This window comes from Limulus polyphemus, unplaced genomic scaffold (genome assembly GCF_000517525.1).
Source record: "Limulus polyphemus unplaced genomic scaffold, Limulus_polyphemus-2.1.2 Scaffold1255, whole genome shotgun sequence".
Taxonomy (NCBI): Eukaryota; Metazoa; Arthropoda; class Merostomata; order Xiphosura; family Limulidae; genus Limulus; species Limulus polyphemus.
In genome coordinates this window covers 165,891-179,281 of record NW_013666865.1, presented here as the reverse complement: position 1 = coordinate 179,281, position 13,391 = coordinate 165,891, and the positions used below count along the sequence as shown (strand labels likewise).

At 31.4% G+C, this 13,391-nt stretch overlaps 1 protein-coding gene across 2 annotated transcripts in view; it reads right to left on the bottom strand.

Moving 5' to 3' along the window:
• LOC106462802 (E3 UFM1-protein ligase 1-like) overlaps nt 1-13,044 on the bottom strand; it is a 125,410-nt gene extending 112,366 nt beyond the window's left edge. For both annotated transcript variants that reach the window (XM_013922763.2, XM_022390151.1), the window contains exons 1-2: nt 12,920-13,044; nt 1,059-1,204 (exon numbers count right to left, since the gene is read on the bottom strand). In XM_013922763.2, the coding sequence (XP_013778217.1) occupies nt 1,059-1,204; nt 12,920-12,996 (223 nt within the window). In that variant the 5' untranslated portion in view covers nt 12,997-13,044. The remainder of the gene's footprint in view (nt 1-1,058; nt 1,205-12,919) is intronic.
• Nucleotides 13,045-13,391: the final 347 nt, after the last annotated feature.

Below are 13,391 nucleotides of genomic sequence, written 5' to 3'. Positions count from 1 at the left end.
AAATTAGAAATGTATTTAGGAGGTTTCAGAGATTACACAAATGATTTTTAGATGAAGAAAAGTATTTTTAATCTTAACATGAAAAATCACTTTGCACACGGACTATTCAAAACAAATACTCAATATATTTAAGGACAAATCTTTTTTTCAGTTTATTAAAAAACATCACTAAAAATATGATTTTTTTGTATGTGAAAGGATTATAATGTTAACTGAAAGACTGTCAAATTTCATGAAGATATACATCAAAAGTTTGTAGTATCAAGTTTATAAATGCTTTATACAAGTACAAAAATGTCATGTAGTTGGTCAAATTGATCTAGCCTGTGTGGAGAAAGTTAAGTGGGGTATAAAAGACTGGACCAAGTATGAAAAATTAGACCAATGCTTAAATGTGCAAAGGAAGGATACCATAGCAGTCAAGTAATAGTTGTAGTGTGAGAGGGGGTAAGTATGTTTTGGAATTCTCATGTTATATTAGTTAGCCCATTCTGGTTTCCCCTCTTGAAAATAAGAAAGATATCCCATATAAAATACCACTTTTGAAATATTCCATAGAACATTTATGAAAGCTCAAACACACAAGTAATGAAATATTCTGTAGAATATTTATGAAAGCTCAAACACACACAAGTAATTCAATATATGCTATGAATTGACTTACTTTCTTTCAGAAGAAGTCTGACACAAACATACCAACATCATTATTACAAACAAGATAATGAAATATGAAGACAGGTTTAAAAATTTGGACATTTTACTTAGAAGATAGGTGTTGAAATCATTTGAGACTTAGATAATCTTACTTTTGATGGTTTGTTTAAATCTTACATTAAAAATTATAAATGTAAAATTAAATCTTACAGGTTATAAATTTATAACTTGTAAGCCTAGATTCAGAAACACCCTGCAACAAAATTATTTCACAGTTACAGTTTGTATGTTTGCTAGTTTATAATAAGATTTGAAGGTCTACAAATAGTTTTGGCTTTGGTGAATCGAAGTGATGTTGATGGTTATCACTGCTTTATTTTTCTTACATTAGCAAAAATAAATACCTCCATGAACAATCAGTTCATCCTTAATCTCCTTCACCAGATGCTTTGGTGTAATATACTCCTTGCCATCAACTGTGAAGATTACTTCAATTAATTTCTGCTCCAGTAGCTTCTTCACAATCTCTACACAGTTTCTTTCAGACAACCTAACAAAAATATTATGTAAAATTTATAAAATACTTAAATTAACTACAACCAGTTCTTCTAAATCAACACAAACTCAGGACATCAACATTTTTTTTAAACTAAACATATTAGTTAATTTTTTCTCAAAGTATGTGCATTCTTTTAGACAACCTAACAAAAATATTATGTAAAATTTATAAAATACTTAAATTAACTACTACCAGTTCTTCTAAATCAACACAAACTCAAGACATCAACATTTTTTTTAAAACTAAACATATTAGTTAATTTTTTCTCAAAGTATATGCATTGCAGAGTTGGACTTTTCTTGTAAACTTCTACTGCAGTTCTTGTAGTTGAAATGTTTAACTCTACAACGAGTCCTTTTCACAGATTTTTCACATGAATTAGAACCATTCATAAGAACTCTTATGCTTTAAATAACTTTTGAACAATAAAACATTTTCCCTCTATAAAGTATAAACATAATATCTACATATATAAAATTTATATGTATCTTACAAATAATATGTAAGCCATTTTGGATGAGGTGCAACTCCAATGAACAAAAATACCTTCCTTTCACCATACTTTTTCTTTAGAAGTTAATACATAATTTTTAAGAAAGTCCAAACTAGACTTTGTACAAGAGAAACAGTGGTACTTAAAAAAAAAAGAAATGCCCAAAATGTTCAGCTGAGTGTTTGGCTATGGTGATGAAAATAGTTATTTCACAGGCATTTAGACGAAACCTCTCCACCAATAGGATAATGACACATCCTCCATGTGTAGAACTCACTTTGTGTATACTAGGAGTGGGGAGGTACGATGGATAATTGAATATCTATTTGAAATACATTTTCAAGTAAGAACAGAACACAATACTCTCCTCTCCATAGACCAGATAGGTTGAATCTCACATCACAAAAATGATGGAAGGACTGATGTAGTGAAATTTAAAAACATTCAGTTCCTTTCTGAGAATATAGGGACAGAAATGGAAAACTCAAGTGTATCTTCTACCAGGGAGGTGAGCTCAGTTGTAGCATTACTCAGTGGGAGAACTCATCCATCTCGAGCAGGGCATACTCTGTCCAATACAAGTGGTTGTGCACAAAAAGGTTCTGTTAAAAGAATATCCTGCATGGTGCTAAATTGTTACAAACGTGGGTCGAATGTGAAGGCTTCTTAACCATCCTGTACACCTCACAAAGTCAGCATACCTATATTAAATGCAGCTATGGTAATATATCATGTTGTATGACATTAACAAAAATGAAACCTTGACGCGGCCACGCTGCTTTAACATAAACTATTCTAACAGTCAAGGAAGAGTCTTTTTAAGTTTTTTTAGTATTGAAATCGAATGAGACAGAGAAACCTTTAACCTTTTCATAAGCATGAAAAAATTGATTGGAACCATTTAGAAATTACTTGACAGATTCCATCATGTCAGGATTTGTTCGATCACCAGGATTGCAGTTGGTAAAGATATTATCTTGCTGCAAACATCATTCATGAAGAAATGTGAATTAAGCGTGCTCCAAGGAAGTTATTGATGGATCCTATAAAGGTCACAATCTAGAGTTCATGATCATTCACCATCTTAAGGTCAAAGGTCAAACAGTCTTATTCTCCAGCCAATACCACTTGATTATAAATATGAATAAGCCCAAAACTTTCGAATGTAATTAATGTTAAAGTAAATGCAAAACATTAGAGCACTTATTATAGTCGGGTCGAGCGTGACCTAATAGTTTGTGTTTTGGACAGGGGATCTTAGGGTCTCACTTTCGAGACGTGGAGCTACCAAACACTCTTCACCCTTTCAGCTATAGAACTGATATAAAGCTGATAATTATTCTCGCTATTTGGTGTGTGTGTGTGTGTCCGGCGTTCGATTCTCCGCTGTGGACACAGTAAATAACCAAATGTGTCTTTGCTTTAAAACAAACAAACTATTTGGTGTGGGCTGCCATCTCTAGGCCATAGTTCAAACTTAGGAATGGTTATGTGTGAGCCACAGAAGTTTCTGGTCTGGTCGTTTAGTTCATTGTTTGAATAATATATTTTTCAAGTGAACAAACAGTTTATCTTACTTAGCAACCACGAAACAGTTTTCTAGTGTATGAGGTGAAAAATGACAAAGAATTCTTAGATGTTGTTTATAAAGTACAGATACAAATCTACTATGTAAAGCAAAGAGTGTGTCCGGGAAAACAAGAGGAAATCCTCAATAGCTGCAGCACTTGAAATTCTTTTAGGTAGTATTAGAGTAAATTAATCTATGGGACCCTTTTTTTCCTTTTTATTAGCTATATTTTTGTGCGCCAGCAATATCAAGTGCGGGGTGCGCGTATACTCGATTCGATTTTATTACTCATCAGGATCTCTACCATACTACCCTCAAATTGAAATTCTTTAAGGCAGGATTAAAGTATATCAATGTGTGAGACCTTGGGCATGATCGAGTACATCAATCGAAAGGGTTTGACCTGTTGAGTCCAAAACTGTAATTTGATCATAAATCGGTCAAGAGGTGACGGTATTATGAGCTAAAGGTTTGTACTTGAAGAAAAAAAACTTAGAGCCGTTCTATGAGCCACTATGCTGTGGCTAAAAATAAATGGTCGTTTATCTATCATTTCATATCTGTTCCTTATACACTTCCACACGTCTTGTTCTTGATCAATCAGCACCAAACTTGACACAGTTATATAGGATGGCATGAGGAAGGTCTTGAAGGGGGTTGGGATTGGAACCCCTATCTTCTGTATAAATAAACATCAATATATGTGTGTATCAGTTCATTATACAGTCATACAGGATAGTAGTTAGGGCCCCATTCCCACGTCCAAAGGATGCCACCTGATGCTGATTGGCTGCCTAGGGGGGGCATCAAAGATGAAAACGCCATAGTTCCAACAATTACCACCAGGGATGCATCGTTAAGGACGTGTTGCTAGGTCACTATGACAGACGGCCATGATGAATGATTACATAATAGTACCACAAAATAGAGAACGTGTTTCTAGGCAGCCATGACTCGTACAATAAATGTCTTAACATGAATATAATTAATCATTAATTTGACAGTTAATTAAATCATTTATAATTAAATCATCATAAAAAAGGACGCTTAAGACTAATTAAATAAATCACTTATAATTAATTCATTAAATCATTTATAATTATTTCATCCTAAAAAGGATGATTAACACTAATTAATTAAATCACTCATAATTAATTAATTAAATCATTTATAATTAATTTGTCTTAAAAGGATGCTTAACACTAATTAATTTATAATTAATTAGTCCTACAAGGGCAATACAATAATTAAAACTTACTCAATCAAGTGATTAAAGATTTTCAGTACTACTTTATCAGTTATTTACATTTCCTGTCCTAAAAGGACTATATCTTACTCAATCTGACACATACAATACATAACTATAGGTTTAAATTGCCATAAAAAGGGTGATATCATACAATAATTAAAACTTATATTTTTACTAATTTGACTTTATACAACGAAATAAATTACACATGCTACTTTATTTAACACGAGTTTTACAAAGGCGGACTTTCACATATGTATATACTTAATTACCATTATTTTAACAACTGTCCTTAGGATTTTAACACATATACTATGGCAGTACTTCTACAAGTCATCAAGGTCTAGATTTAATTATGTTATAACCATTATTTTACATATTTTAACATCTGTAATAAAAATAATAAATGAATGACTTACTACTTATCTGTCCATTTTCTATATAGCCATCGATTACTGGCAAACTAAACAAATCTTGTGAAAGTATGGAATACATTACTTCTTTCAATGTTCTTTAGGACACTTAATATATTGCTTTCACAAATCATACACAACTAATAATCGCCCTACAACTAAATATAATAAATGAACAACTTATAATTACTATTAATTAAAATACCAGAACTTTCAGACTGTCTTAGACACTATCAGGAAATTTCACATACACAAGTGGCTTAGATTTGGTTGATCATACTTATTGTTTCTATTATAAGTTCACAAAACTAACGAACCAACTCCAACTGATGTCAAACTTGTTAAACCTTGACACTGTTTATCTTTATTTCACATGCATACAATTTGGACACAGACTTTTAAGAATTACAAAGGTCACCAAGTGGTCACACACACATAGAGCACACAAACCAACTAAGGAAATACTGACGTCATTATCGTCTGTACTTCAAATAACCTGAGAAGAGAGGATGGTCACAGTGTGATGTGTTTGATATTCAAGTCTACTGGCTGTCTTGGTTAAGAAAATGTGAACATTTAGAAAAACCATGGGATTAGAATGACGAAGTCTATTTTGCAATAATTGGCTAGCAATTCCAAGGACCAAGTGATTATACTTTTTGTTAACATGTATTATACAATTCAATGTTTATCATATATTAATATACATACAATACATCAGTTACTATAATCATTATATAAAATTAATAATAGACTCTACATAAGATTAATATTCACTTTACAAATCGCTAAATACATTCAGTTAGACTGTAATTATAATACAATATCTATAAACAATATATCTAATAATGAACTCTACATATATACATCATTCTTTAATTAGTTTTACTGAAACTTAAAAGTCAGCAAACATAGTTCTTTACATAATGTTTAAATGAATATTTTATTACTCAGTATATAATAATCTATGCTGAGTAATAAAATAACAGTATATAATAATCTATGCTGTACCAGAAAACTAATAGAGTGTTTCAGTCCACTTAGAACAAAATGAAAGTTCTATTCTACTTAATTAACTGTGTGACATCTACAATATATGCAATATTTATGGAAAACTTTTATTAAAATAAAAGTTAATTATAACACACTCTCGCTATCTATGTATTTACAATATATTTAAAATAGATGGTTCACTTTACAAAACTGTAAATATGTAGTGACACATATCAGTTAAATATAATTTTTGTATTCAATTATACTGTAAGTTTCTAAGATGTGATTATCAATGATGAAACACTGTCATTATCTATGTAAGTTCATAACACAGAAATACTAAACATTAATTGTGTATTCTTGTGACATTTCAGTTAGCATACATCAAAGACAGGACAAATATATATTCGATCTAGATATACGATATCTTTCTTAAGTTACGTCCGAACATATAAGTCTATTGCCGATGGAAGACCCAATGACAGTACTCTAGTTTGTAGTTTCGGCTGGAAATGGCTCATATAAATTAACTATATAACCAAATGTTGTAACGTTAGTAATGACAAATACTTTGATACATTTCCAGCCAGTTGGAAATGTCTCATCTAAAGCTAATAACTGTTGTAGTATTTTAACAGACTGAATATAAGTTTTATAGGTCTGCACGAGGGGAAACTCTGGTTATCTCGGTGTTTGTCTGTTAGTTTTACTTAGCCTGAGACCTCGAGGATGTCGTCAAAGACTCACTACCTAACGTTTTTTCTACAGTGAACTTTTACTAAATTTTCGTAAATCTTATAACAAGGATTATACACTAATTTGTATGAAAGCTAATTTAATCTTGGTAATCCATACATATTTCAGTTGGGTTATTTGTAAATATCAAAGATTATTATGCTCTCAGAGGACTTAATCCCTCAGATAAAAACTGTCCAAATTGTAAGATGGGCAATGTTGTTATTTCTGTACGTGCCTAAATGATTAAACCTTCAAGAAGTTAGACTATGTATATAACTTTGTGTGTTTAGAATCCAACTGACAAGACGAACTATTTATCTCAACTCTTATCACAATAGAATCAGTGAATGATTCACTTACGTTAGCCAGTGGGTTACCATAGTTGTATCCTGAACTTCAAATAATTGTCTCCTTTCCTTCAAAGTCCACACAGATGGGTTCAATTACTTTAGAACACCTTTGACAAGACAAATTATTCTCCTTATCTCTATTAAACTGTGAAACTCACTTTAAATATCAACCATTAAGGCTAATCACTCACACGCTGGCTAACTTCACGTTTTCTTTAGCTAACTAATTTTTTGACTGAATTGCACTTCACTTGACTTGCGCTCGGTTGGTCGCCTATATTTATATACGTTGTTCACGGAGGCCTGGAATTTTCTACAAACTACGTGTCACGGGGATTTCACAGTACTCAGTTAAGGTAACGAGAAAAATACTGAAATTTCGAATAACGTGACGTCAAAAATATTAATAAAGCCTAGACAAAAATGTAATTGCAAACACAAAGTACAATTCGTACAGAGTTACTTAACGAAATTTGTCACAACTAACGGATTTAAAACAATTCATCTCCAACACTCCTGTCTTAAAAACTAAACAATCATGAAATAATAAGTTACAAAATAAACTAAATAATAACACTTACACTAAACAGTCTTATATATTCAACAATTGTTTCTAGTTATATTTCTTATAAGTATTTCTCCCACCACTACTATTTTCTTCTGTGGGTACATCGTCTCCACTTATACTTTGTTTATAATTACTTCTGCTATCATTGTTGTCTTCTGTGTGGATATATTGTCTCTAGTTACACTTTGTTTTAAAATAATTTTTCTTCCATAAATATTTTGTAATGGATATATTATGTCCAGCTATATTTTGTTTATGGTGACTTTTGTGAGCTTTACTATTTTTTGGGGTAAACATGTTTTCTCCAGCTGAGTTATGTTTTTAACTGCTGTGTGACTAATAATATTTTGTTTGTTAATATATTGGCTCTAGTTATATTGTGATTATTGGTAATTCTGCTTCCTGTACTATTTTATGTGGATATATTATCTCCAGTTATATTTTGTTTATAGCTACTTCTGCTACCAGTACCATTCAGTGTGTGTGGATATATTATATCCAGTTATATTTTGTTTATAGGTATATCTACTACCAGTACCATTCAATGTGTGTGGATATATTGCCTCCAGTTATGTTTTATTTACAGGTATTTCTTCCACCACTACTTTTTGGTGTGTGAATATATCGTTTCCAACTGTATTTTCCTTATATGTATTTCTGTCTTCACTACTTTTTATATGAAAATATTTGTTTCCAGTTATATTTTATTAATAATTGTTAGTGAGGACGTAATGTCTCTAGTTATAATTTGATTATATAAAAAACAATCACTGGCTAAATAGATATCAATACTTAAAGTATCACTTGTAACAAAGATTTCAATATTTAAAGTATTAGAAATATTTGGAATTCTGTACTTATTTCTATATTCACACACACACACACACATACAGAAATATATATATATGATGAAAATGATATTGTTAACAGATATGCTCATTACAAAGAATCAGTGTTGGCAGAGATACACCTAAACAAAATAATAGTGATGACAGATAACTATACGCAGAAATACCTTTACATATAATATCAAACTTGACACAATACTACCCAAAACTGTAATTGGTAATGGATAATTAATAAATAAATTATAACTGGATGTAATGTTTCCTCACCCAAAATAGTAGCGGTAGCACAAATACCTATATATAACATACAACTGGAGACAGTACAACTACATGCTACAAAACAATAGTGATGACACAGAGTAGAGGAAGCAGAAGTATATAAGAGTGTCTCTGTAACCAGTGATAATTATTTTTGTGAGAATGTCACTATAAGTTGTGGTAATAATTTTTCTACTAGTGTGAATTAGTGATACTGTTTTGATTTTTGTTTGTAAAAGTGCTTTTTTAACCAGTGATACTTTATTTTGTAAGTGTCTCTGTAAGTAATGATACTTTTTTTGTAAGAGTATCTCTGTAACCAGTGATAATTATTTTTTGTGAGAATGTCACTATAAGTTGTGGTAATACTTTTTCTACATGTGTGAATTAGTGATACCGTTTTTTGTGTTTACAAGAGTGTTCTTGTAACTAGTGGTACTTTATTGTTTATACATACATATTTCTGTTGCTACCTTTTCTCTGTGGGTATTGCTCTCACTATACTTTGAATATGGATATCTTTGCAATGAATGGTGCTTTCTTTATAGGTATCGTCAATGGTGATCAAGATCAATTGTAACAAAAATACACCAAGCATCAGTAGTGAAAGAAATACCCTTACACAGAATTAGATTGGTTACAAGATATCCATACTCAATATATAATTTTAACCAATCTAATTCTGTGTAAGGGAATTTCTGTCATCAGGGATGTACTTTGTATCTTTATTATATCCCAATGATAATTTGGTTATGGATATCTCCGTCACTATTGATTGTCTATATATGGGTTTCCCCATTATCATTGATACTTTCGTGTATGAGTATGTCTGTCACCATTTATACATTGTGTTGGTATCTCGGTCACTAAATGGTATTTTCGGTATGGGTGTCTCTGTCACCAGATTTCTATGTTCGCAGTGATACTTTGCATAAGAATGTTTCTCTGATAGCACTTATGATGTTAGAAAAAACATGTACGTTCAATTTAACACAGAGTTATGGTACCCTATAACCCGAGCGAAAGGTGGACGCTCAGGTCTCTGATAACACTGGTATTTCTATAACTACTGGTAGTTTTTGTATGGGTAGCTGCCATCAGTAATAAGTTGTTTTTAAGTATTTGTTTTCAGATATACTTTCTTTATGGATACCCCAACACTAAATATAAATGTTAACGTAGATACCCCAACACTAAATATAAATCTTAACGTAGATACCTCAACACAAAATACAAGTGGTAATGTAGATACCTCAACATTAAATATAAATTTTAATGTAGATTCCTAAACAGTAAATATAAATGGTAACGTAGATAACTAAACACTAAATATAAATGGTAACGTTGATAACGAAACACTAATTATAAATGGTAACGTAAATACTTAAACACTAAATATAAATGTTAATGTAGATAACTAAACACTAAATATAAATGTTAATGTAGATAACTAAACGCTAAATATAAATAGTAATGTAGAGAACTAAGCACTAAGTATAAATGGTAATGTACATAACTAAACAGTAAATATAAATGTTAATGTAGATAACTAAACATTAAATATAAATGTTAATGTAGATAACTAAACATTAAATATAAATGTTAACGTAGATAACTAAACATTAAATATAAATGTTAACGTAGATAACTAAACATTAAATATAAATGTTAACGTAGATAACTAAACACTAAATATAAATGGTAACGTAGATAACTAAACAGTAAATATAAACATAAATATCACAGGGTACATCTATTCAGTCACATACAAGTGAGAACCCAAAATAGAACTTTCCAATCAACCATTCAAACAACTTGGTACTGTGGATTTAAGCATTGTCCCACTGCATTTAGGTAGGATTTCATGTAGGGTAGAACACTAGACACGTGCATGGACTGAACAAAAAAAATCTTACCACCTGCATGAAGTCCCACACTGAGGGTGCAATGGGTTACCACAAATAGGGAGAGCAGAAGCTGACTAGTTGAGTGGTTGGTAACCACACCTGTTGTTATTGTTACAGTGCTCCCTGGTTATAATGCAGGTTTCGAGGGAGGTAAAGTGACCCTCGTTATAAGACCTCCTGCTATATTACCAAGGAAACAGTCATATTATCCAGTATAGTACGTAAATACAACTTTTATATTTTTGTGTTAATTATCTAAAATTACTACAAACAACAAAATACAAAAAAAAACTATGTATTGACATTGATATAACGTCACTACATGGAATTTATTTAGTTGAATCATTTCTTTAAAAATTCAGTAATTTTTGTTGTGTTTTACCAAAGAATTTTTTCTGCAACATCATTTTTTGTCAAAGAACAAACATTGACTTCCTTCCTCTGAAATTCCATCTAGATATCATATCAACTAGGATACCCCAACTCCCTTTTAATTTGCACTTATGAAACCCCACTTTTTACTCTTTCAATAATTGTTGGTTTTTACTTAATGGTTTATACCTTTTTCTTATTTATGTTCACCATTACTCACAAAAAAATGTAATACAATAATATAGGACAATTCTACATCTGTAAACCTTCCACAGTAATCAAAAAAGTAATCACAACACTAAGACACCACTAAAGACTGAACTAGTCAAAAAAAGACACACAGCGGAAGGTTCCTCAGTGGTCAAGTCCAATTTAGAATGTAGAGGGAAGACCTGCAGTATATCTGAATCTGTGGTATAATCAATGGCATTATAACTGGGGTGGGGGTGGACTCTGTTCTGAGGGGAAAAGGTAAAGTTACAATAAAAGGAAATAATTGACAAATCAACTTCTTAGAGACTCTGAGATTTTAGAATTGCAACTGGAGGGAAGCAACACTCAGAGGTAGATGAAACTGCAGTGTAACAAAAAGGTATATTAAGGTAATGTTGGTAAGTTAAACTGTCAAATTGTAATATTAATGTATAAAAATTAAATATAGTGTTCTTTTACAAGATATGCTGCACGGTGATTGACCTACTAGACCATTGGTGGTTATAGCTGAATGTCAGACTGTAAAGTGTAATATACAGCATTGATTGGTTGGGCTTGATAGCATTCAGATTTTAATGCAGGCCTGGCTACAGCTCATCTCCCTTGTGGACAGAGGGGTAGTGTAGCTTTTGTTGACTCTTCTTAATGATTTAAATAAATCACACAATTTTTTAAATGGCTAAGGAGAATTAACTTGGGTGGGCCAGAGTAAAATTTCAGGGTACATACCCCCACCCAGTTCCAGCCCTGCTTTAATGTGACCCTTATGGTACTTTAGATAGAAAGGTCATATGACTATGAGAACAGATTAAGAACTCTTAAAGGGGATCTGATTAAGTGTTCAAAATTATTAAAGGTGTTGATTTTCTTTTTCCATACTTTAATAACAAGAATGGTAGTACACTGTAACAAAAATATAAATTTTGGAAGGGTTGGGGTTATCTTCAGTTTAGTTCTATTTTTGTAACACTAACATAGTAAAAGGCCTTTGGAATATGTTACTTCAGATGTAGTGCATGCAGTAAGTCTAAAGGAAGGTTCAATAAATAGTTAAGTAATTAGGATGGGATTTTTTTTTTCATAGATGGAAAGGTTCGAGTCGAGAGTTGTAATACTATTACTAACTCAACATGCCTCTTGTTATCCTTTGAGTTTAACAATAAATAACGTCAATGCTAATGGGTATGGTTTCGTTCCAAGGACAATTCTTAAAAATCGATCTCAAAAGCTTTTTAATAGTCTTAAATTCTTAACATATTTCAGGTTTTCACAATTTATTACCAATAATAAATTTATGAATACTAACGTTAGATCGAACTACACTACAGTTAAACCTATTAGTAGTAGTAGTATTAATAATACAGTAGTGTCGAGTACAATCGTACGTTTACATACTGACACGTGTTACGGTTTATAAAATTTCATATATGCTAAGTGATGCATTTCAAATTAAGAAAACATATACTGGAATCAATGTTATCCAAGTTATTATTACTGTTTATTAACAGTAACGTCAGATCAAACAACACTACAGTTAAACCTATTAGTATTATTATTCAATTTAATTATAGTAAAATAAGTAATAAAGCAGTATCGCGTACAATCCTACGTTCACATACTGACACGTGTTACGGTTTATAAACTTTCATATATGCTAAGTGATGCATTTCAAATTAAGAAAACATATACTGGAATCAATGTTATCCAAGTTATTATTACTGTTAGCAAATATACCTTTGGACTGAAGAAGTTAGCTGAGCTCTTTGAAAATCTGCTGCAAGACGTTTCACCTCTTCCCAAGCTGATGCCATGTTAACCTAAAACAACTTCACTAGATGTCGCGAAGTCTCAATGTTTTAAATCTAGAAGGTGTAACAAACATTACAAAAAAAAAACATGAACAAAAACGTTTTAATACAAAATGAGTTATTTGTTTTGATTGTTCTCGCTTTTGTTGATTTTCCCAAAGTTATTCGAGGGCTGTCAGCGCTAGCTGTCCCTAATTTTCAAGTGATAGACCACAGGAAAGGCAGATAGTAAAATCTATTAAATTAGAAGCAAGAATAGTTTTTAACTAGCGATCAGCTCAACAAATCAGTTTTCAAATGGAAAAACAACAACAAAAAAAAACAAGCAAATAGCACATTGAAAAATTTTCTTTTCGGAGCCCGGCAGTGGCACAGCGTCATGTCTCCGGACTTACAAC